The 26,888-nt window shown below is 44.5% G+C and overlaps 1 protein-coding gene across 1 annotated transcript in view; it reads left to right on the top strand.

The window, feature by feature from the left end:
* Elk (Eag-like K[+] channel) overlaps positions 1-26,888 on the top strand; it is a 647,431-nt gene that overhangs the window by 505,534 nt on the left and 115,009 nt on the right. The window contains exon 6 of the mRNA XM_083125217.1: positions 23,920-24,148. Coding sequence (XP_082981343.1) covers positions 23,920-24,148 — 229 coding nt within the window. The remainder of the gene's footprint in view (positions 1-23,919; positions 24,149-26,888) is intronic.

Here is a 26,888-nt window from a genome sequence, read left to right as displayed (position 1 = left end):
TTCTCATGTTGGACATTCGAGTTAAGAAGTTGAGGACCGATTTGATTGCTTTGCAGGAGACCTTAAACAAAAGTTTAGAGTCGGAAATCGCTACGCTCCAAACGCAATGTCTCGACCCCATTCTGAAAATCGATTCCGAACTGAAGACGCTGATAAAAAATTATGTTGACGTACCTTCTTACGACAACGTTCAAAATATACAGTTGAGCGTGGATTCGCTTCAAAATGATTTGGCCAAATTACAGCAATTTCAATCGAAAAATGAAGATTTGGAAAAATTGAAACTCGAAATCGAAGAACGAACTTCCGCAATAGAAAAGAATTTCTCTGAACTTCAAACCGTCGTGAACGATATAGACGCAGAACGCTTGCATGTTGTTGTTTCCAAATTACAAGAAGAATTTACCAGCACGTTGGAAGAAATTAAATCCAAGTTGCAGACTTTGGAAGATACAATGACGAACCTACCATCGTCGGACGAACTGCAGGTCATCGGTAAAAGCGTCGCGAACATAAAAATTCAATTGGAGGCGTATCAAGATTTCGAACACATTCAAACCACCATCGCTACGCTTCAGGCGTCCTTGGAATTGATCAACGAAGAAATTAAAAATATTCACGCTGAAGCAAGAGCGTTAACGAGCATTCAAGACACGTTGAGCACGGTTCAGCAGAAGATCGAATATTTAGAAAATTTGAACGTCGAAACGAATCTCGCTCATTTTCATCACGTACTCGACAACATACAGGGTGACTTGGAATCGTTACGGACGAGCGTGCCTTCGAGCGAAGATTTGGAAAAATTGAAAACGGCGGTGACGGCACTATCCGATTCGAGCGACATCAAAAGCTCATTGAGCGATCTCGAGAGTAGGGTGGCCAATCTCCCCACCTCCAAAGAATTGCACGCTTTGAAAAGAAACATATCTCGAATGCTGAAACGACTGGAAACGGAAACGGCGAACGTGGAACAGATTCGAGACGAAATTAGTTCGCTGGTGTCGACGCTGCCCACTTCGCAGAGCGTCGCCGACCTTCACACGCAGTTTACAGAGATGCGAAGCATCGTGAACGATCTTACCGAGAAGAGCTCGAAATTGAATCAAGTCGAGAACCTTCAGAATATTGTCGTCAACATCAGAGATCAAGTTGGAGTGCTGGAATCCACGCAGGAATCGACGCTGACCTCTTTCGGTGCCAAGTTGCAAGAACTCAACGAAAACTACAAGCAGTTGAACGTGGAATTAAAAATCAAACCGTCGTTTTCTGCCGTAACGGATACCATAATCGAGCATTTGCTGCCCATCGAAAATAAACTCGGACAAGTTCACAGTAATCTCGTCACCTTCGACACTAAATTCGCCAAATTGTTCACCTTGCAAGCCATCGAAATCAACAGCGTTCCCAATCAACAGAGAATCTCCACGTTCGTCGAAGGTAACAAACTGTACATGTTGCATCCTTATCATCCGTACTACAAGTTTCTCCTCGATGGCACAATTCAGATAAACGAATTTTCGTACTGGTCTCACGGCAGAAAAGCTAGCGTTCCCACCATGACTTTGATATCGAATCGTGGTGTCCAGAAAGCAGGAAACATTCCTCTGGCACGTTGGAACGAAACGCGCAACATATATGAAATACACGAAGACGAAGATCTTACCGTTTTCGACGTGAGTGGCGGCGATAAGCTGATCATTCAAAACACGAGCGAAGTGCCACCCTCTTTGAATCCCATCACGCTTGTGCTTCTCTTGAAACGTAATCTCTAAAAAAATGTCTAGGCAAGCCATCGTCGAAGAATTGCATAAACCTGCACGCCGTAACTACGAACGTTTGGCTGTGGTAACCAAGGGCATCGACGACCTCTGGCAAAGTGACCTCGTGGAGATGAGTAGCGGCAATTTGAAAAACGTACATAAATTGAACAAGGGCAACAAGTACCTTCTCACCGTCATAGACACGTTTCGGAAATTCGCATGGGCTCTACCTTTGAAGGCGAAAACGGGAACATGCGTCACGGAAGCATTCAAATTAATTTTTCGCGAAAGCGGCGGCAGACAACCACGGTTTCTGCAAACGGACAACGGTAAGGAATTTTACAACGCCGTATTCCAAAAGTTTATTCAAAAACACAAGATTCAACATTATTCGACCTTCAGTCACATCAAAGCCAGCATCGTGGAAAGATTCAATCGAACCTTGAAAACACACATGTGGAAACGATTCACGCTTCGGGGAAATTACAAATGGGTCGACATCCTGCCGGAACTCGTCGACACCTATAATGATACGGTACACAGAACGATAGGCATGAAGCCAGCTGACGTTACGAAATCTGACGAGCAGCGTTTAATTTCTACAGTTTACTGTCCAAAGTACACACCCACGACAAAAAAAGCTAAATACAAAATTGGAGACCGGGTGAGGATCAGCAAATTCAAACGCACCTTCGAGAAGGGATTCACAAAAAATTGGAGCACGGAACTTTTTACGGTGGTTCTAGTTTTACCCGGAAACCGACACACGTATATAATAAAAGATAGTAGCGGCGAGATTTTGAAAGGAAGATTTTACGAAGAGGAACTCTCTAAAACGAAACACCCCGACACGTACCTCATCGAGAAAGTATTGCGTAGGAAAGGTGACAAACTGTTTGTCAAATGGCTGGGAATTCCGGAAAAGAGTTGGATCGACGCGAACGAAGTGATCTTGTGAGTACGTGGAACGTGGTGAAGCGTCTACCGGATCCGGAAAGTCAAACGAGAAAAAAAAAGAACGGTGAGTTGCTTCCCGACAGCATCCGCTGTCTGATCGTAGGTCCTTCGGGGTGTGGGAAAACGACACTGCTCGTGGACAATTTTCTCCTCGCACCGAATTGGTTAGATTGGAAGAACAGGCACCTGTACGTGTTCTCGAAAAGTTTGGAGCAATCCAAATACCAGCAACTGATGAAACTGTACGATGGTCTGGACATTGCAACGTTCGCCTCGGAAATAAAACCACTCGACGATTGTCGTGAAAATTCAGTTGTTGTGTTCGACGACGCCATCCTGGAAAATCAAAATGAAATTTGCAACTTTTTCACGCAAGGTCGTCACAAAGGAATGGATTGCTTCTACCTAGCTCAAACGTTTTCCAAAATTCCAAAACAGTTAGTACGCGACAACGCTAATTTCATATGTTTGTTTCGTCAAGATCACACCAACCTCAAGCACGCGTACGATGACTACGTAGGCGGAGACATGAACTACAATCAATTTTCGGAACGCTGCTGCTCTACTTGCTGGAACGGTGACGATTTCGGATTCGCGACGATCGACATGACGAGGAAACCCAACGACGGAAAATACAGAAACAAAATCAACGACTTTCTAAACGTTGCAACGTTGTGAGAAACGACGTGTATAAATAACGTCATGACGAAACGAAAAATCGAAGACGAAAATCTCAAGCTTCGCGATTACCTCGCGAAACGCTTCAAAGGTTGGAAATCCGAGAATCGCGGATTCTACGAAGAGAAGAGACGTCAGGATCAACCTGTGATCGATGCCATCAGCGGTCTAGGTAAAGAAATTAAAAGTGTCACGGAACAAAATAAAAATTTGATCAACGAACTCGTACCGCTCGCAGCTAAAAGTTACGCCGTACCCACGCCCATTTCGAGCATTCCTTCGACGCCGTTCGAACTGAAGGATGCACCGGCACGACGTCGAGCTATAGGTAGCACGTCGTCGTCTTCGGATAAAATCGAGTTGGGACCTTTGGCACGAGACTACCTGAGTACGGGGAAGTTCGACAAGGATGAAGTGTTCGGATTGTATCCCAGCATGGAAACCAACGAAGGCGGTGGTGTGGTGTGGAAGATTGGGAAATCGAAGGTGACCTTCGAAGGCAACGACATTAAAGTTAATTTAGGCGAGAAGGATAGTTGGACCAGGTATCCGGGTACGGTGGGACTGTGGGAACTCGTTGCCAAAAAGCAGCCGAAAGATTACACCGACGAAGATTACCAAAGTTACAAGGAAATTCTGATCATGACGGATGCCTTGTACCAGAACAACGACGCCTCGCAGAATAGGGTGAAATCGAGCAGCGGCGAGAAGTACAGGAATCTCATCAAACCGATTTGGAACCAGGTCAAAACAGGCAGCGGCGTCAAACGCTACAACACGTTACCCAAAGAATTCGTTTGGGTGGACGACGTGAGGAAGCTCGTGGACCGATTGTTGGTAATAGCCGGCGAAGAGAATGCAGGCAACCGTAATTTCTACAACGAGAAGGTTGGCATCGTGGACATGATCAGCACGAAACTTTCCAACTTCATCGTGAACGACGACAAGGGCATAGGTTACCTGATCAAAATCATCAACACGCTGCCTCCGAAATTTTGGAACGTGGCCGAAGGAAAGGGACTCGTGAACGACATCATCAACAAGTTACCTTTCGAGATGCATCTACCTGGCTACCAGTACTGCGGACCGGGTACCAAACTCGAGAAAAGATTGGAGAGAGGAGACAAGGGTGTGAATCCGTTGGACGCCGCATGCAAAGATCACGACATCGCTTACAACACCACGCAGACGGATCTGGATGCACGTCACGAAGCAGACAGAAAGTTAGAGCACGCAGCTTTCGAAAGGTTCGTGAGCAGAGACGAATCGCTGGGTGAACGGGTCGCCGCACTGGGTACCACCATCGCCATGAACACAAAACAAAAATTGGGGTGGGGTATATAAATAACATACAGTAAAAAAAAACAACATGGCTTGCATAACTGATTTGCCGCACGAACTACTATCTAAAATATTCAAAAAGGTAGTTAACGGAGATGTTAATAAACTTGTGATCATAGCTAAAACGACGCCGGCATTTCACATGGGATGCGAAATAGTTCTCAAGGACCATCTTCGGGAGATCAGCGGCCTGAGGTGCGGTGATCTCAACATTCTGCTTTTGGCTGCAGGGGAAAAATTAAACGATAGGTTAGATGAATTGCACGAGGCAAGGCAGGGAAGAAGACGGTACACAGTAGATTGGCGCAAGTCTAAGCAGGAGACGGAAGATATCATTACGCACATCATCGCGTTTTCCGAAGCACGGACTTTCTTCCTCTGTTAAAAAAATAATAATATATATACGTGTCAAAAAAAACTTGATATATAAATAACACACATCGTGAAAAAAAATAATCTTCGGTATATATAAATAACACACATCGTGAAAAAACAATTAAATTTCTCTCTAACACTCTGAAAATTTCTCTCCTTCGATATGACGACTGAAAAAATGAGTGATCTCCAAGCATTAAAACAAATGCTAAATTTGTCAGTCGAGTATGTAAAAATTCGGGAATTGGAAGTCGACAAACCTTACACGATAACTTCCGGTTCAATCGTTTCTACCCAGTATGGTCCCAAGGTACGCCTGTTGCTCAACGCACAATACAGTCTATTTTTACCAGATCGATACGCTAACATGTTATCCGACGAGAAGCTATCTATTTTAATCGAGAACAAAACTCGAATCGTGTACAAGGGGACAAAGGAACTTCTTGGCAAGAAAACGAAGCACGTAATAGAATTTGTGTAACGACTGCGAGGCCTTGAAAAAAAATCTCAGAACATTTATATATAAATAACATACCGTAAAAAAACTACACGAGAAAAAATCTCAGAATATATATATAAATAACATACCGTGAAAATAACACATAGAGCATCAACATGAAGCCCAAGGGTGTCGTGTACCAGATACCATACTCCAATCTTAAAAATCTAGGTGCCCTCGATGGGTTACTCACCAAGAAACAACGCGAGAAGAAACGTTCTTGCTTCTCGAAAGGACACGGAATGAAATTACTTCTCAGCACACCTCACTTGAGACGCTTGCAGCGTTCGCGGAAACAGCAAAAGATCGGAGGTTTCATATTCAGCATCCCGGCCATCCTGGCAGCATTGGGGGCCGTTGGAAGTTTGGCTGGCGGAAGTGCCGCCATCGCGAAAACCGTCATCGACTCGAAGAAGAACAAGGCGGAATTGGAAGAACAGAAACGTCACAACCTGGCCATGGAGAAGAAAGGGGGGAAGGGCGTGATGAGAAAGTTTAGAAAAAAGAAACAACAGCACTCACCAACCGAGACATTGAATCTCTGATCGAACCGTTACAAATCAAACACTTCAGAGGAGTTTTCATGTCCGACTCGTTACCTTCAAGCGTTAAAAGAAGAGAATGCCGAGTAGTCAACTTGGACGGTCAAGAAAATCCAGGCACGCATTGGATATGTTACCACAAAAATGATGATAAAGCATTCGTTTTCGATTCTTTCGGAGGTGTTCCACCTACAAATTTAATTCATTATCTGAAAACGAACAAAACCTCTATATACTACAACGACGAACGCATTCAAAATTTCGGAGACGTGAACTGCGGTCATCTCTGCCTCTCCGTGCTCGCGTTTGTCTCTAAAATAAATAACCCTACGATCGAGGATTTCCAGAAAGCATTGTGGAACCTCAAACAGCATCACTAGGATGGGCGTGTTCCATCTCACGAGCGAATCTTCAATCTTGAAACTCACGCTGCACGACGACATCGTCTATCCTAAATCCGTGGCTCTGCGTGCATTCTACAGCATGTACCTCATACCTAACGTCACGCAGCACAACAACAAAATTAGCGTCGGAAGCGAACACATCGTCGTCACGCCAGGCCAATACAATCTTTCCACTTTGCAAGCTCAATTACCCAAAGGCACATACCTTTCTCAAAATTCGGTCACGCACAGAGTGGAAATCCTATCCGCGACGGAGACCGTGGACCTGGGCACCATGGGAGAACTTTTAGGTTTCGAGAACAACCACCCAAAACTCGAAGCTGGCATCAAGCACGTAGCAACCAACATTCCTAAATTCTTGGCCATAGAGACTCTGAACGTTCACTGCAACGTAGCGGAAGGCATGATCACGAAATCTTCGGACAGATTATTAGGAAGTCACAAGCAGACGGGAATCATAGCCACTTTCAAACCAAGTTCCGAGTTCATGGAACCGATCATCTACACGCCCTCTTCGCCGATCTATTTTCCAGTATGTCGCAACCGCATAGACGACATAGAGTTGGTGGTGACGAACGAGAAAGGAGACGTGGTGGATTTCGCAGGTGCCACTACGACGGCCATCGTGGAGATCAACGTATAATAAATAACCATACATGTAAAATGGAGCAAATCGAAAGTTACGAATTGCAATCTTTCCCTCCCAACCGTCGCACGTTCGCCAATCTGAACGAAGCGAACAGGGAGATCGAATACGACGTGGACGTAGGCGATGGGTTCGTTCATCCTCACAGAGCGGACCTCTACCTTCAATTCGACGTGGTGAAGAAAGAAAGCGGAGACGCGTTTCCCGCAGCAGCAAACTTGATACTCGTGGACAACTTCGTGCCTCACCTGTTCTCGCAGGTGGAGGTGAGGAAACACAACACCGTCATCGACAGAATAGATTATCCAGGCATCACGTCGACGGCAGTGGGAACGTTGAAATTATCCAAAACGGACGCAGCGTACTACCAGGCCGGGGGATTCGAAGCCGGGGCCAAAATATCGACGAGAAGTCACACGGTGCTCTTTCCCATGCGTTTGCTGCCTGGTTTCTTCTCGGACTACAAGGAGATCATGTGGAAGGGAGGACTGAGGATCACGTTTCGAAGAGCGGCCAACGACAACGACGCACTGATGCGATACGCTACTTTGGGTCCGGACGGCATCACGCCGATAGCCAACACTTTACCCGAAGCAGCGAAATGCGTCATCGGGAGCATGGAATTGAGAATGCCGGTGGTGGAATACGAAACGAACTACGCCCTCAAGTACAAAGCGGAGATCTTGAAAAGTCCGCAGGTGCCGATTCACTTTCACGGTTACCAGTGCGTGCAGAAGATGGCGTCGGGAAGTCACATGGAATTCGACGTGACGACGCAGTTCAACAACATACAGTTCGACATGCCAGATTTCGTCGTTGTGCTCTTTCAGACCGGACGCAATAACGATCAGGAAAAAGATTCCAGCAAGTTCGACGACTGCAAGATCAAAAAAGTTTATCTGAAGAACGGCAGGAACGAAGTGTTCCCGCGCGAGAATTACAACCTCGACATGACCAAAGACGATTACCTCAAACTTTACGAAGCTTACACGGCTTACAAACGCGTGACCGAGGGAAGCGTGGACATGTACTACACGCCCAGCGAGTTCAAAGCACGGAGACCCATGACCGTCATCAACACATCTAAGAGAAAGAAGGTTGTGGTCAACGATCGAACCAACATCAAGGTCGTCTGCGAGTTCCACGATGCCTTGCCCGATGATACCCTATGCAGTGTCATCCTGATTGCAGAGAAGTTTTTTGTGTATGATGTCAAGAATGAAAGAGTGACCGAACAGTTTTAAGTAAAAAAAAAATCACATAATTCTCAAAAAATTATACTGACCGTAGGTTCAAATATTAGATTAACCTGCAACGCAATGTTTAGGATGTACTGCGAGGAACACCTTCTTACATTTGTGAGAATAATCTGGAATAAAAAAATAATAAAAAAAAAAATTAATGCATTTTAGAAATAAATCACACTTGAACGCACAAAGGAACTTCCCCTTTGGCCCTGCGTGTGCACCATATTCACCCCGTAGGGTGCGGCAGGGAGTTAGTCCCGCTAAAAAAAATCCCAAACCTCCACCTGTTATTTTTTTTCATACATACATACTATTTACTACATTTGAGGCACATCTTACTAGTTTCTAGACAATGGTGGCCCCATGGGAGCGTGTGAATCCCACATTTCAGAACGCACCTCTTGTCGTCGTGTGCGTCCAGGGCAACCTTTCTCACCCGGTTGGTTGTCAACACATGGTCGACGCTCTGGATGCGCTGCTCCACTCCTGGAATTGACGTCCTAGTTTGAAGGGTTTTGACGTAATCCTCGAACTTGAGGTACTCTTGGACGACCTGCCTGCCCACACCCTTAGCCTTTTTCGTGATGGATCCTTCTGCCCGAATAGCATAGGCTTTGGGGCGAAGACCGGCAAACTCGAGAATTACATCACCGTCCTTCTCGTCTTTGAGTTTTCCAGGCACCTTCTTGTTGCGAGCCGGGATGCCGTACTTGTTTTGCTGGGGATAGCCCGAGGTGTCAAAGAGGTTAACCAAAGATGGAACTGTGGCTATATCCCCATATGCGTCGGCTGTGCGAACGTGGTACACCAAGCTGTCCGTGTCCGTGTAGAGAAGCGAGATGTTGTGGCCGTAGTGTGGACGTAATATGTCATAGTACGTCTCGAACATGTGTAGCTTGCTCAGATCCAGAACCGTGGCTCCAACGTAGATGGGCTTGTTGAGCCTCACCTCACCTTGATTCATGTGAATCAGAGCCAGCTGCTCGTTGTATATTGTTCGAGACTTGAACAATGGACTCGCGACAAGCTGACGACATCGCTCTTTCCTCGTCACTAATTTTATGTCCACACGATTCCGTACATTCTCCATGGTCTTGCCAAACACCGCATTATTCATGAGCTTGAAGAAATCCTTATCAAGCTCGGACGTGGCTGCGGTGCGGTGTTTGGTGTTGACTTCAATATATGGACGCAACCACGGAGAATGCTCGAACTTGAGGATGCGGTGAACTGCGTGGACCGCGACCCCTCGCTGCATCAACCACCGGAGATTCTGGTAGTGCAGGACGTAATTCTTCTTGGGCTCGAAATCCATGACGAGCTTCTTCTGGTTGGAATCGGGTGGACACTTGAACTGGGGTGCAGGGGGAAGATCGCAGAACAAATCCTGCAGCTTCTCGGAGAACTCAAGATCCACCTCGGCGAAGAACCCATGTTCTGAATCGTCGAAGCTTTCGATGTCGAAGTTGGAGGGGTCAGCCCACTCGAAGTCTCTAAAGGGGAGTGGCTGCATCATGGAGTGCCCGTAGAGGTTATTGACGTCCGTGTACATGATGTAGCTGGACGGTTGTGAGGGGTCGTAGCCGGTGGCCATGTGGTGATTGTTGGCGTGCGAGTGTCGCTGCGACACCTGGACCATTCCACCCCGCACGGCGCGTTCCACAAACAGCACCATGTCCACGTCCGAAAGAAGCTCCAGCTCGATTTTCGTCACCAGAAACATGGCTGACCACGCCAGTCCGGGGAGACTATAGAAGTAGGCGGGATCCAGCTGGTAGATCTTCATTGCGGTTGCACGGAACGCCTGGATCACGTCGGCGAGGAGCGTCACATCAAGTTTGAGGTAGGCGTCGTGGTAGTCCCCGAGAGTTCGACAACCCAGCTCGCGCCACATGGACTGGGCATGGTGATATTCTTCGTCGGTGATGTTCGAGCCTCGTAGCTGACTGTAGAACTTCGCCTGGGGAGGTAGCGACGTCTCCGCAAACTTGGAAGGGTCTGCGACGTATTCATAGGGGTAGACCCCCTTACGCCTGAAGAGACCGGCGTCCAAGTTCGGAAAGTTTCCGGAGGTAATGAGCATTTGCTCGCCGCTAAGCTTCCCCGCGAGAGCATCGAGGCTTGCCGGGAGGAACCTCAGGGAGTCGAGGAAGCGAAGCTCAACGGTAGAGCGTGATCCCGGGATCGACACTCGTTTGCTCACACTGATGTAACGCTCCTCGTTCTGAGCGAGAACGTTGATTCCCTCGTTGTCGTACCCAAGATGCTTGACGAGGTGGTGGAAGTCGTATCCCGAGCCATTGTGAAAAAACACAGGGATAAATCGCGGGTCCCGGGCCATGAGGTTGCATCCGTTGCACCAAGGACCAACATACCTACCGTTAAAGTGATCGTGGTGTTGGACTTTACGGTTGTTGGCGGTGTACTCCTTGACGCAGACAGGGCAAGCGATGGCCTCGTCGTGTCTATGTTGATCGTCGGGGGACAGTGGGAGCATAGACTTGGGGGCCAACAGTACCTTCCCTATCTCGATGGCCTCGACAACCATCCTCTCGAGGAAGTGTTTGGCTGCGTCGGGGCCACGGTACACGTAGGGCTCGGGGGCGATGTGCTGGTCACGTCGCACCACAACGTATGCGAAACTGGATGCCTCGTGGAGTTGGTAAGGGGTGGTGGAGGAAACTTCGGGATCGGGATCGCAAGTGGACAAGGGTTTGAGGAAGGCCTCGAAATCCGCGATGATGATAGCGGGGTGCTCCACCATGGCACCGTGCATGTGGAAACGCTCCACGGTGCCAGGTTTGGGCAAGGCTGCCACACCCGGCTCGTTGTTACTACAGTAGAACTTGTGGCGAGCGAGCTTCTCTGCAGCGATGTTGGGACCTCTGATGCGCTGATAATCCTGCTGTTCTCGATTGTCAAAAGTGATCAGGCACCTTCGACAAACTTCTATACTACCATGATGCTTGCTTTTTTGGCTCGACACCAACCGGGAGACCGAGCGAATAAGGGTGTAGTGATGGTGGGTCTCGTCCTTGATGAGCAGAAGGTGAATTTCCTGCGCACCATCGTCCTCTACGTCACTCACCCGGATGGGGTACACCATATTTTTGTCAGTGAGGCCATAAATGTTGATGGCCAACCGAGGGTTGTGTGTACGGGCCTCGAACTTTCGAATGTCCGGGACCTCCACGGGATAGTCGATCCCAACCATCGCATCTTCCAGCTCTGACTCGTAGGGTAGGTAGTGGTTAACTCGGTGTGGTTGGTTTTTCCAGTCGACAGGGTGCAACGCTGCAAGCACCGACCAGAGAAAGCACTTGGCGTCACTGTTCTGAATGTTCAGGACGGCCTTCTTTGCCACAATGGTAGGTGGTAAGGGGACGTAGCTGGAGGCGGAGAGAGGTATGAACTTGCAAAGTTTGACGCACAGTTCGTGGGGTTCACCGCACAGCGAACCCCCCGAGCCCTTCGCTTGATGTTCTTCTTGTTTGGTCACCAGCTCCTCGGCAAACTGGTTGTAGATGACCTCGAGGTTGTCGACATCCGCCAGATGCAGCGTCTTCGCCTTGGTGTTGTGGCAGAAGCTGTAAATTTCATCAGACGGCTTCTTGTACTGGCAACGTAGCGATGCGTAGAATTTGGTGGAGTACGTAGCCAGTGCATCGCCGAGGATGGAAATAATTTTGGCTTGCACGTTCTCCAAAAAGCTACGCACGTCGCATGAGCCCTCCGAAGTGAGGACAAAGTCCTCTAACAAACGCTCGAAAGCAGACCGGTCTGCTTTCATCGCAGGCTTGACGCGTTTCGTGGGTGGTGCATTGATGGAGGCTGCTTCTGCCTTCCTCTTGGTGGAGGTCGAAGGCTGAGCCCCAGATGTACTTTCGCTTAGACAAGTAAGCTTATGCTTCTTGGCATACGCAATTGTGATGCGTTTATTGCATCCAGAACACAGTTCGGTGGCAGCCAAATGCTTGCCTGGCACGCAGGTGCGACAATGTCTTGCAAAATGTTTGCTTGATATGTTTTTTTTGCACACAGGGCAACTTTTCATGGAGCGCATTTTTTTGGGGTATGTTTATTTATATGTGCTCTGTTGGTGGTAGAGTGTTTACGAAAAAATGCCTTATGAGAAAAATTTTGTAAGCTAATTCTAATTAGTGTTAGTTTGAGGGGTTTATTTATATATGGGTGGTGTTGTCTTCCTCAAATATGCGTTTTAGTCAACCCTATAAAAAAATATATAAGAAAAAATATGATTGTAGATAGAAAAAGCACAATAAATATTGTATGTATGTGTAATTCTATTTAGCTTATTTTTGCTAGACACGAATCTTCTTCAGATTTTATTGCCTACTAGTATATTTTTCTACCAATCTAGTAGAGGTGCGAAACTATGGAAATGTTTTTGTTTAAGCACTAATCATTATGTTTCCAATAGGACTCCTATGGGACGTAAAACCTTGTAACTTTGCTCTATGTATATACTAGTGCTTTTCCAACATATTCACAAAACCTTAGAACCTTCACAGACAAAAAAATAAAGTTTCCCCCTGTGTACATGTATAATTTTAATCTCCAAGTTCGATACCCGGCAGATCCCACTGTAGGTCCAGTTTCGCTTAGCCTTACTGTGCATAAAACAGCAAATCCAATTTAGAGTATCAACACATTCAAAAAAATAAAGTTTCCCCCTGTGTACATGTATAATTTTAATCTCCAAGTTCGATACCCGGCAGATCCCACTGTAGGTCCAGTTTCGCTTAGCCTTACTGTGCATAAAACAGCAAATCCAATTTAAAGTATCAACACATTCAAAAAAATAAAGTTTCCCCCTGTGTACATGTATAATTTTAATCTCCAAGTTCGATACCCGGCAGATCCCACTGTAGGTCCAGTTTCGCTTAGCCTTACTGTGCATAAAACAGCAAATCCAATTTAAAGTATCAACACATTCAAAAAAATAAAGTTTCCCCCTGTGTACATGTATAATTTTAATCTCCAAGTTCGATACCCGGCAGATCCCACTGTAGGTCCAGTTTCGCTTAGCCTTACTGTGCATAAAACAGCAAATCCAATTTAGAGTATCAACACATTCAAAAAAATAAAGTTTCCCCCTGTGTACATGTATAATTTTAATCTCCAAGTTCGATACCCGGCAGATCCCACTGTAGGTCCAGTTTCGCTTAGCCTTACTGTGCATAAAACAGCAAATCCAATTTAAAGTATCAACACATTCAAAAAAATAAAGTTTCCCCCTGTGTACATGTATAATTTTAATCTCCAAGTTCGATACCCGGCAGATCCCACTGTAGGTCCAGTTTCGCTTAGCCTTACTGTGCATAAAACAGCAAATCCAATTTAGAGTACACGCGTCAATACCATCCACCATGAGTAAACTAACATGATCATAATCATCGTCCCTCCCCTCCCTCCGATTATTACCTCGCTTTTATGTTATTCGCGATGAAGAATAGTTTTTTCAAGCGCACGTTATGTATGCTCATATTCTTTTTTGTTTATCGTAAATTTCGATGTTTAATCAAAACAACACTTTCTGTTCACTAACGCCACTCGTAATTATTATTATTAACACACACACACATGCAAAACAAATAACAAAAAAACAAAACTTACCTACAAAAAGCTGCTAGCAATTTAACACTCACAAATGGTAGTATAATCGCGCACAGTCGCAAAAACTTCACTGTTCTGTCTAGAAGCTTCCACAGAAAACGAAAGTCATCTCCCCCCCCTCTCTCTTCTCTCCACCCGTCGTCGCATCCGGTTGCGGTGACAATATAAGCAAAAACTAGGTCGTGTCAGTATTGCCAACTCACTAGGCCTCTGAGTTTAGGGCGACCCGAATTGTGCTGCCAGAGCGTGTTGCGCGCGGACCAGGTTCGAGGGCACAAACTCAACTGGCATCTCTCGCATTACTATTTCAGCAAAGCGTTGCAGAACAAGCAATGTTTGTGTTTCCCACGGCAGCATCTCGAGTATTATCACAAGCTGGTCGGGGGTTACGTACAGCAGCTGGCCTCCCCCCTTTCAGCGTGAACTTGGGAGTGGCGCAAATTCCACGCCGCCGGAGCGGACGTTCCACCCGGTACGGAAGTTGATGTTTATCGCGGCGTCACGAATCCCACACCGGCGGCGTGGAAGCCAAACAGAACACGGCTAAATTAATGATGAATAGTATGCACGGGTAAATGTACAAATTGAAAAACACCCCCGAAGAGATTCGCCCCCACGTCAATCAATTTTACGTTCGAAGGCCGTACGGGAAAACCTTTACTTTTTTTGGTTGGGCACCACGCACCCTGGCGGGGTTATAGGGGCCAGGTATCCTAAAAAACAACAATTATTATTTGTTTGTTTGCGTCACAATACGGAAATAATAAGAGGCACGCGCGTGCGTGTGTGTGGCACATCGTTCCATACGGAGCATACTGTGTTGCCATCCACCCATCTCTCTTTTACGGCAGTACATATTTGTTGCCGGCTCTCCTTGCCCAGTGTGTGTAGGTTGGCAAAAATTGCTTTATGCACTGTAAGGCAAGCCTCAAGCAAAGTTGCCAGCTCCTTGCTTTAGGTTAGGTTAGGCCGTGTCCAGATTGGCAAGCACTCCGCCCCGTTCTCTACCGTTGCTCTTGAGTGCCGTAGAAGTCGCGTCCAAGTCGTCCGAATCTACATGTCCCCTTGTAGTACGGTTGTCACTTTTCCCGCCAGGTGTCAGCCCGAACTTCACCAACCGCGCTCTGGGGCGCAGGCGCATCTCACGGAAGCAGAAGGCAGACGCCAAACAAACATAACAATAATTTCCACCTAGTTAAAAATGTAACACGCTATTTCATCATTTACATTTTTTCTACATTCAGTATTATTGATAAAATGTTAAAGTATAACTGAGTTTTACATCGTCTAATCAGTAAATGTTGTCTGGACAAAGTGAAGGTTAGAATATGGCTGCCAAGCGCAGCGTCACAGCGAGTTCAAGCATGCATCTGTCGCGCCTCTCTGCTCTCCCCTCCGACTCCACGTCTGCCGCGAATTCGGACAACGGAGGTTGGCTGAGTTCCCGGATGGAACGGTGCTCTAGGTGACATCTGCTGCCAATTCGGACGTGGCCTTAGACCAAAAAGAAGCTGTAGGTAGGCTGTCGGTTGTTTAACTCTTCCCTCTCTCTCTCTCCTCTCTCTTTTTTGTAAAAGGCCATGGCAAAAGCACCAGTAGGTTGGCAACCTTGCTTTATGCACTGTAAGGCAAGCCTCAAGCAAGGTTGCCAGCTCCTTGCTTTAGGTTAGGTTAGGCCAAGAAAAAAACCTTGGTGATTTTTTTCGAGTAAGGTGTTGGCAACACTGCGAGAAAATAAGGCTTATGCCTTACAAGAGCAAACCATTAAGAGGCCTCAAGCAAAGTTGCCAGCTCCTTGCTTTAGGTTAGGTTAGACCAAAAAAAAACCTTGGTGATTTTTTCGAGTGAGGAGTTGGCAACACTGCGAGAAAATGGGGCTCATGCCTTACAAGAGAAATCCATTAAGGCGAGCCCCACCGAGCCCCATTTTCGGTTGGTGAACTCCCCCACCACCACTACTTCAATCTGAGGGGGTCATACTTTCACGGGAAATTCCCGAGGGCATTTTTACAAAAATCTTGGATTAGACAGGGTTCCACACTTGAGCAAAAAGCTCATATGGGCATGTTGAGCTTGTTTTAAGTGTAGGCAAATCTGCCTGAGGGGGGTTCATACTTTCTCGTCCTGGTTGTATATACTTTTACACTACTTGCTCACTAACCACTTGTATATTTTACGACAATACTTTATTTATCTTGTATCTTCAAAACCTTTCGTGATTTTCAAAACTAAATATTTTCTCTCATTCGAGTCTAAAAATATAATTTCGTAGATTCTCATTTAATTATATATTTCCAATTGATCTTGATTAACACAGTCTCGGAAATGCAAAATTTAGGGTCCGAAATATCGCATCAGAAAGTTGATTTAAAAATATATATATTGCAAATTAAACTTGTTCTTTGCAATAATAAAATTGCAAAAATGCTAATAAAAGAAATGTAAAATATTTTCATAATTATCATTGAAATTGCAATTAAAATAAATTACGTCCTACTGTAATTTGTTACTATAAGTCTTTATTATCCTCTTTTCGGCACTCTGAACTCCCAACAATGATTTAATCTTTAACTAATTTTGTTTATTTAATGTTATTTTTGTTTATATAGTCTGGCGCTGGAACTCACAGCGCTAACAAAACTCCATAGATCGCAGGGGTAGAATACACGAATTCACTAACCCCTCATAAAATTTACGACGCCATTCCCCAGAGCGCGCGACAAACGCGATTCATCGGGACGGTAGACTCAGCTAAAAATGTTAGAAAGGTTCACGGAAGAGGGGCGTGCAGGAAGACATGCTCTGTACAAAACATCAAGTTTTGACGATTGAGCTCGTAAAAATTACGACGGGTTGGTGGTCTAGGGTTAAAAATTGTTATTTTTTTTTCAACAGGCGCGTTTCCGGCGTTTCAGTGGGCGTTAACCTTTAAGACAACCTGCAGACTTCTAGCACGGAAATTCCCGATTCGGTTCCGTGCGTCAGACAGCAGAAGTTCTGTTGCGGTCTGTTGCCTTGTTTTTCAGTCTCTCATTGATTCGATGTGCTTTAGACAGTCATTTCAACAATCAACATTTTACAGTTTGTGTGTAAGCAGGTGTTCAGTCAAGGGGGATTAATATTAGAGCCTATTATTGTTGTTATTATTATCATTATCATTATTATTATTATTATCGTCATCATCTACATTGTGGTGTTTGAAAAATATCCAGTAGAGGGGAATATATTTTAAAAGAAAATCATTTCCTTCAAAGTATATTCCATAGCTGTGAATTCATAACAAGGACAGCAAGAGTAAACAAATAAAGCTAGACGACCAGAAAATAAACAAGGCGTAACAAGTTTATGACAAGTCCTGCAGTGCTCCTTCCGCGTGGTCTCTCTTGGTCCAGACCATCAGGAGAACCACGTGAGACGTCTCAGACGAAACCGACATGTTTTCGCGGGGAGCCGAGTAGAAATCGGCCAATTTCACCGTCTCATCAACATTTGCCTCCCGAAGCATGAAAACAGCCCAATTTCCCAAAGCGTTGCTGCGTTAATTAAGGGAGTGAATTAGTTTCCATACTCAGAGATGCTCAACCCTCCGTAATAACCCCCCAACCCCCCCAGCACCGATTCTCGGGATTAAAATTTCTGCAAAGTGGATGAACCTCCGCGCAGACACCTACGTAGAGATGGCGGATTTTTTTTTATAAAGATTAAGCGTGTTATGTCCTCATGTCGGACTGATTATGTTTTTTTGAAGCCAGCGTTCTACTGTAACGAGCTTTCGTATATAGGACAGTGGTTCTCAACCGTAGGGCCGCGGCGTTTTTCCTGAAAGTCGTCAAATTAGTTTTCGCAGCAATTTTCATTAACAAATATTTTGTAGTGAAAATGTCCTCAAGAGAATGGATTTTTTCGGTGTTCATAATGCAACACTCCAATACCTTACCATTCTTTTAATGCTGTCGACACCCTGGACTGCATTGTGCAGACTAACGAGGCTTTGGCGTCTGGCCCCATGTCCATGATTGTCTCTTCATCTATTTCATCTCATCTTATCAACCTTTCATCATCATCTTCGCAATTAGCCAAAGCTGGCAGAAACTCGTAGTAAAATAAATCATTTCAATCAATCAAACCCGAGAAAACAACAAGATTTCATTAGATCCATTTATTGCTACTACTAATTTAGATCTAATTGTATATTTGCCTAGACTTATAGAATCATTACTCTTTAGGATTGTGCTATAATTAATGTTTAATTTCAAGGGTACACGGAATCAGGACTTTGACTTCTAAAAAGAAAATTTACCGGGCTGGGGTCTTACGAAGTTTTAAAACCGCTGTTAGTATATATGGGGGAAGGAACGTGCTAACTAATTCTCTAGTCTTCATTCTGTTTCCGTACGGAAAGTAACTGTAACAAAAACATGGAAATTGAAAAAAATACCTTAATGTGAAACCGAAATTGAAGGGCACAATGTAATTAGAATAATTCCTTATTTACATGTGTGTGTGTGGGGGGGGGGAATCATCAGCCCATGCACATGTCGAGATCCTTTCTTCCCTTCACAAGATAAATTATATTGCCTTGAAGGCATAAGGTGGGTGCGAAAGTAGCCACACAACATTCACAATTTGCTTCGTCTCTGGAGGTGTGTGATCAGCAGCAAGCTCGGATCCTATTTACAGCTTGACCAAGAAAATAATGGCCCCCGCAAACTCATGAACTAAAGTGCAGTCATTATTCTTTCGTCTGGCTTATCCTTACCTCGTGTCTTCTTAGTGATGAAAATTTTGTCAACTCACGAACACGAGAAGAATGCAAACACCTGATTGCATTTTTATCTTGGTTCAGTTCTACACCTGAGGTTTCAATATATTACCGGCTGGCTAAACTCCAATGCCACTTCATTCAGGGATAAAGTTGGAAAATCACTATCTCCGGGAATCGAACTAGAACACCGCGAACTCGTAGTGGTGATATGAGCATTAAGTTAAAATATGAAAATGTGCTTACTTGATTGATTGATTTTGTTAATTTTACTTCGCATTCCTGACACTTTTGGCTAATCGCGAAGATGATGGATGGTGATAAGATAAGATGGATGAAGGGACAATCACAAAAATGGACGACACAACCCGAGTTCCACACAGGATCATATTGTCTGCGAGTCCAGACGTCAAAGCCTCGTTAGTCTGCAAAGTGCAGGGAAGGGAAGTTGACATTTGGATGTCTTTGGAGAGTGTCCCCCCCCTACACCCCATGAAAGTGTGCATTCTACTTTCTTTAGTTTAATTACTATTTCACTACTTACTTTAAATCTCTTCTCAGATCTAGTGTCTCCCCCCTCTCCCTCCCTCTCTCCCTCCCTCCCTCTCTTTCCCCCTCTCTCTCCCTCCCTCTCCCTCTCTTCCTCTCTCCCTCCCCTCCCACTCTCCCTCCCTCTCCCCCTCTCTCCCTCTCACACACACAGAACGAATTTTCATTAAATGACTACAAGGGTTCTGATGTTTGCATAATTGTCTTCTGTTTAGTATTTAGGGTATCAATTCGTATCATGTTCTTTCGAACCTGATATTGCATCTTAATAATGCCTACAAATGCCTATTTTGGTATTAGGGCCGATTTTACACAATCTTGCCTAAAATAACCTTTTGTGGCATTTTGTTTTGACCTACTCCCTTTTCTATTGCATTCCCTTCTACAGAGCACACTGTAGAAGCTGATCTCTTGATATGTGAGTGTCCCTTCAACAATTTCATCTAACCACCATTTATCATCATTGTCGCAATTATCAAATAGTAACAAATAACCGAACAAAAGTAACAAAAATAGAATGGAATACAATATGCTACTGATTAGGAATAGTAACATATTCATGTTCGTTACCTATTTTGGTGCCCTTTTTAATCCAATATTTCCTTAATATTTGGTGCCTATTTGCCTGACTATTTTACAAGTCTTTAGTGCTTACAAATACACAGCCTAGTGATTACAAGCTCTGTTTCGAATACACTAGTGTCAGGAGTTATAAAAATCCCATTTCTGACTTTTTAAACTCCCAGTTTTTCCTCGTTATTTTTAAATTTTTATCATCTCATTTTCTGTCTTCTTTTGCTAATCTATCTTCTCTTTGATTCATCCTTGTTCCCCTCTTCATTTCTCGATTTCCCGCCTCCGTTTTACTTCGTTTCTCTTCCATTTTTCCTTCAGTTCCAGTTTCGCTCCATTGTGTTGTCCTCTCTCTCTCTCTCTCTCTCTCTCTCTCTGCTATCACTTTTATATTTTGCTTGTTTCTTTCCTTGTATGTTGCTTGTCCTTGTTTCCTTGTTCACCTATCTTTCTCTCTCTCTTTTTCTTTTCCTGTTATATTTGGCTTCTGTTTGTTTCCTTGTTCATCTCTGTCATCATTTCCTGTTATATCTTCCATATGTTTCTTACCTTGTTCCTCTCTCTCTCTCTCTTGTTTTTCAATTGTTAGTTAATTCTCACATCTCGTTGTTTTTTTGATTGCATCTTCTTGTTTCTTCATTTTGTTATTTCTACTTTCTTTGCCTCCATCGCATCATTTTTCTGTTTTGTTTATGAAAATTTGTTCACTCGTTTTATGCGAAAGATACTGCTACTTGGCTTGTTCTTAGGCCGTAACTCCAGCTCCAACTGCAGACGCCTATTGGAAGAAGAGCGACAACAATCCGTAATGTTCCAGGCACACACTCTGAATCGATAGGTGCTCGCGGGTGGAGTAAAGGAGCGGATGCACAATATTTTAACGTCCAACAAAAGGGAGGAATTTCCTACCGATTTTCGCCGAGAATGGCTCGCAAAGAATGGACGGAAGATTAAAGGAGGAGGGGAAGGGAGAGATGTACGATAAGAAGGGGGCAAAGAAGGTCATCCTCCTTCCGTACGTTTTCACAATCTGTCCGCCAGATGGATCGCGGGTCGATTTGTCACCCACAACTTCTTGGAAGAGCCTCCGGACACATTTCAGATGTTCCTGTCAAGGAGGCTGAGGTTTCCCGAGGATGGACCTCGAAATAAATTTCTTTCCCCCCGCGTTCACAGATGAGAAAAGGAGGTTCTCCCTGTTCCAGATATTACTGGGTGAGAAGTTCAAGGACGTGCATTGTTGAACTGGTTGCAGTTGTAGCTCATTCGACCGCCTTAGAGCAGATGTGGCCTCACGTCTTCATTATACAAGGTATAGAGAAATTAATTTCTCTTTCTAACTTCACTTTACGAACAGACGAGCTAACCGAGACTGGAGCTACGGTTTAAAGAGAAGTGTCTAGGGGAACAAACCTCTGTCCAAGTCCTTACGAGCCAAAATCTGCCAAGTGGCGTTTTATTAAAAGACACCGTATCAGTTAGGGATGTATCGAGACAAGAGGAGACGTACTGGACAGAAACTCTGTCTCGTCTCGAATTGTAAATGCCGGTCTCGTCTAGTTCTTGTTTCGATTTCGTCTCGAGTCACGACGTATGTAGTAAGTCCAAAACGACAGACTCAAGGGCCTCCTCGATGGCGCAGAGGTAGCGTCGTTGCCATCTAATCAAGAGGTCCCGGGTTCGATACCGGGTGGAGGCACACAGTGGTTCGGATCCCACTTTAAACCATAGGTCCAGTCTTCATTAGCCTTTCTGTGCATAAAGTGGACTTAAAACAAAATCTCAAACTGAATCTCCCTCTCTCTCCTGCCATCCAAAAACAAAAAATTGAACGTATTTTGCTGATCGTGTGTGTTTTCACAGAAGCTACGATTTACGCAGCTTAGTTCTTCGATACTTTGTTCGCTAATCTACTGAGAGTTGTTTCCGATCCCTCGTGACGACTTCCATGTCTTACCACTTACCACTTACCACTTACCACTTACCACCGATCAGGCTCCATTTGGTGGCTCTTCATGATAGCTATAGCTCTGCATCATAATTTCAATTGGATAAGGCTCTTGAGGAAAACAGGGACGTCAATTTGTTCCCACTCCTCCTTGCAGGCTTTCCATAGGACATCTATGGTACGTGAACGCATGTTTTCCAACGCCCTTTTCAGCAGTCCAAAGGGACAAAAATCCATGAGAGAAGTATCAGGAGACTTCACTGGAATGTTAAAGAAATAGCATACATTCCTGTTTCCTGCTCCATTATCGCTAGGAATGTAAGAGTCTAACGAGAGGTATGACTGGAGGCTTTATCCTAATAGACCCAGACGTGATTTGTGAGTTTTACCATACAGAACCGGGATTTCGGTGCGGTAAGTTAGTCAGAACTTCTGTTTGATACTAATCTGAGGAGTTGACTATAGCACAGATAGCCTTGTTCTTTCTTGGTTAACTTCCCATTCTAGGTGTATCCAGTGGCGATCATGAATGTTTTGGAGAAAGGTTGCTTGCATTCTGAATACCATGTATTAATTTTTTTCGTCCTTCGGACGGAAGTAAATCACGCGAAGTTTGTTTGCCACTTAGATAGACATATGTTTCATCCAAAGCCATCAAATTTCCATCTTGCTCCTGCCAGGTAATTCTCCTAACTACTGTTTGTGCAATTTGATGAGGCAACAATTTGTGAACTCTGCTTTTGTGACACTTTTTCAACTTCAAATCCTAGTTGGCGATGAATCTCGCAGTTTTCAATGATTTTCCAAACTTGCGCGTAATGCATCGTTCTGTGGTTGGGTTACTGCTAGAGACAAGGGGTTTGACTTACCTCACAATGTCTGGTGTACTGCTAGATTCAGGTCATGGATTTGTCTGCTACTTTGCTTTTGGAATTAATCCCAGGCGAGCCTTTCTCCTCTTTTATTCAGCACACTGATTCCTTTCTTCGATAAACCAAAATGTCGCTTTCTGTGCGAGTGTATGACAGCAGAGTATCTATAGTTTACATGGGAAAGGTCAGGAATGTAGCCTTCCCAAAACATTTTAGTTTGCTTCGATATAGTTGCAGCTGAACACGCGCGAATACTAGGCTGACGTACTGGTAACTGGCTTGTAAACAGTGTGTTTCCAAAATAATGACCCGATTTCAAATAATTATGTTTAATAACGAAAATGTGTTACAGGTACCCAACAAATTACAAAGTATTAAGTAAGTCCTCGAGTTTCACTCAGCGTATTATAAATACTCTATGTACCCTACACGTGTTGCATGGATAACATCAAGACGAAAGCTGAAATGGTTCCAAGTGCGTCTGGGAGTGTCTTCTTCCACAGACTTTACTTCAACCGTGATTTTGTACTTGAGCTCAATCAAGTCAATAGGATGGAATAAAAACACGTATTTGGTATCCCCACAAGAATACATCACAGGGTGTAATGTCTTGCTGAATCCGAGAACACAAAACGCCTTTTGTTGAGTAGACGCCATCTTGTGAACGACTAAGGTTAACGTCTATTTGGACGCTACTAGTAGTATCCAGCGGCAGTCATTTAAATTTCTAGCCCATGGTAGTTCAAGTAGTGCAAGTTGCATTCACTGGCGCAGCGTGGTCATTCTTTTTTAAACACACTGTACATTTCCAAATCGCTGGCTTTGGCGCTGACAGCAGAACCACAATCAAACTTGCAATTCGTTACCAAAGCTCGGAAACAATCCTCCGTATATCTGCACAAAGTGATTGTACAGAAACTCTGTTGTGTTGGCCGTCTGGATTCCAAAGCACTTTTATTAACTGTTGATCAAAAAGAAGTTCCAAAATCTTGAAACGTTTAATGTGATAGCTTTATTGGGCCGTTCTAGAAGGAAATACCTTGTCAATGTTCCTTGTTCAAATAAGCATTTTATGAATTGTATGTGTGTATGCTGTATATATTGTACGCAACTTTCTTCTTGCCAACAGACGCTTCTTCAGCCGACAGCAGCGCCTCTACCGGAATACAAGACGGCCGCCCTGAAGAAGTCTCGGTTCATCCTATCCCACTACGGCGTCTTCAAGAGCTGCTGGGATTGGTTGATCCTCATCGCCACATTCTACGTCGCAGTCGTCGTCCCTTACAACGCTTCGTTTTCCAATTCGGAGCGACCGTCGATGGTCAGCGACGTCGTGGTTGAGGCACTGTTCACCATCGGTGAGTACCATTCTGCTCATGGGCGTAACTTCAGACCTAACTATGCGGTGACAGAACCGAAATTAAGCCTCAACTTTGAAGGGGGGAAAGAATTGAATTGTGTTTTCTATCCTACAAATATAGCGCCCAACACAATTTTCCTAAATAACTGTTACATTTGCGAGATCATAACAACTACTCATTACTCTGCTGTGAGGTCCCAGAAGGTTAAGAAAAGTACCATTTATCCTTGTAAAGTTTTCATAATCCTGAAAACTCCTCCCCGATGGCGTAGTGGTAGTGTCGTCGCCTTGTAATCCCGGGTTCGAAACCAGGTGGAGGCACATAGTGGTTCGGATCCCACTTTCAACAGTAGGTCCGACTAGCCTTACTGTGCATAAAGTGGACTTCAAATACCAACTCAATTAATAAACCTGAAAATGTTGGGGGGCAACTGCCCCTTTCCTCTTTACGCTACCAAGTTACGGCTATGATTATGACAGTCTGTTGAAGTTACATGTTGTTTTTTTTTTCGAGCAACAGTAACTGTAATAAATAAATGGTTTCACAGTTTCCGAAATTCCAAAAGTTATAGTCTTTTATGATAAATAAAACAACATAAACTTTATGATTAAAATTTCCTCCTAACTGTTAAAGCCTCTTCTTGAACGAGTTGTACAAAAGTTAATAACAAAATACAATAATTTTGAATTTCAGTGCATTAGATGTATGAAATGTAAAAAATTAATGGGAAATAGTTGGGCTGGATAGTCACTTATCTGGTGGACCGAATAGAAAAGTCTCCCCATTTCAATATATTTGGAATAAAATTGGTTTATTATTAGTTTATAATCGTTATTATTGTATAATGCCAATCATAACCGTAATAATAATAATAATAATAACAATTGTTGTTATATCTACTAATCAAATCTTATCCCCCTTACAAAGATTTCTGGCTACGGCAAATTCTTGTGGCTCAACACTTCTCTTTTTGATCTGTGCACAAATATAAGCAGTCGGACGACAATACACATTCGCTTAATGCAAACGAGCAAATGCACAGCGGTGTAATTTATAACAACGTTTAATTCCCGCCATCTGATTACCTGAAGTATGACGCTTCGTTCCCGCTCCGCAGTGGTGTATCTGCTTCCCGCTCATCGTGGAGGCAAGCTGTTGGCCGTAGTTTGCGAAAACGCTCCTCCCCTCTCCCCGTGCCCTCTTTCCCCCTCCCCTCCACACTTTACCACGGTGCGATGGGTATAATGATATTACCAGGCGCGATTTCCGCTCGGTGTGCTCGCGTCTCGTTACTCCTTCCAGAACTGGGTCTCCGTTAATTAATGCGTTTTGATCTGGCAACGATGGTTTTCTGTGAAATCAGAGCCGTTGGTGGCGATGCCTCAAGCAGTGTTGCCGCAGATAGTGTGTGGTTGCTTTAGTAACATCCCTGATCATTTTGCATTAGCAGCTTGGGAGAGGGTCTTCATCTCCCGAAGCCACCAATCAATTAATGAGCCGGTGACGTCACAACAATCCGGCACCTATCGCTAACCTTTTTACTCACTCTCTACGCCGCTAGTGGGCCAACCTCTTCTCCAGTACCCACTTGCTATACTCCGTCCCAGGTATCTCTAGAGAAAGGCCGCGCATAACGGCAGAGAAGGGGAGGAGGAATCGAGTGGGTAGAGCGAAGCAGTACACGCTGCTGCAAAGGCTCGTAAATGCAGTCGCTCCATCCTTCCACGCAATTCCGTTCCCTCTCATGTGTTCATTGGTCGAGCCATATCGCGTCACTACTTGCGCAGCTACTTGTGTTCATTTAGCTTGCTCCAGAAACACCAGGGACAGAGTATAGAGGCTGGTGAGCCACAGAGCCGATCTATGCACGGACTACGCTGGAAGATATTCAACTTGAAATCAACCACTCCTGAGAATCGAACCTGGGTCTCCCGCGTGGCAATCATTCACCCTATCGACTGGAACGCGACTCCTCTTGTTCTGTGCCTCTCGATTACGTATTTATTATTTCGCTTCGCTTTTATTCCACTTTTGGCTAATCGCGACGAAGGGAACGAATGGTGATTAGATTAAATGACGAAGTAACACTCACCAAGAACAGCCTCCGACTTCCTGTGAGGATTGGTGAACACAGCGCGCTACGACGCCATGGCTCCTGGGTTCGAATCCTGGCCTGAGCATGATTGTTCCTCGTGAGTGTCCCATCATCAATTTCATTCCATCATCACTCATTCTCATCGCTACCAATAGCCAAAAGTGAAAGAAATGCGACGCCAAATAACAAAAATCAAATTGGATCAACAAAGATCACCCATGCCCTGTCCGAGACTCGAACCTGGGAATTTTGGGGACGAGAGCAAACCCCGAGCCTTCTCTCTCTCTCTCTCTCTCTCTCTCTCTCTCTCTCTCTCTCTCTCTCTCTCTCTCTCTCTCTCTCCCTTCCCTCCTCTTCCTAAATTAGTTCTTTAATACAATATAATGTCTAGACTACGTAACATTATGGTAATTATTTGTAAATAACATTTTCCTAAAAGTTGACATCATTTCTCTACAAAAAATTGATACAAATATGGAATACTAGCAACATTGTGCACAAAATGAACATATAAACATAATTATAATGAAAACATTAAATTAGTGAACACTGTAATGTCACAAGTATGGGAAAACTCTTGAACTTCACATGTCTGTATCACTATGATTATTAGGATACTATTTACCTACTTACAAAAATTGG

The sequence above is a fragment of the Lepisma saccharinum genome, chromosome 1 (assembly GCF_977018435.1).
Source record: "Lepisma saccharinum chromosome 1, izLepSacc3.1, whole genome shotgun sequence".
Lineage (NCBI taxonomy): Eukaryota > Metazoa > Arthropoda > Insecta > Zygentoma > Lepismatidae > Lepisma > Lepisma saccharinum.
The sequence above is the reverse complement of the archived record's forward strand: the minus strand, read 5'-3'. Positions and strand labels throughout refer to the sequence as shown.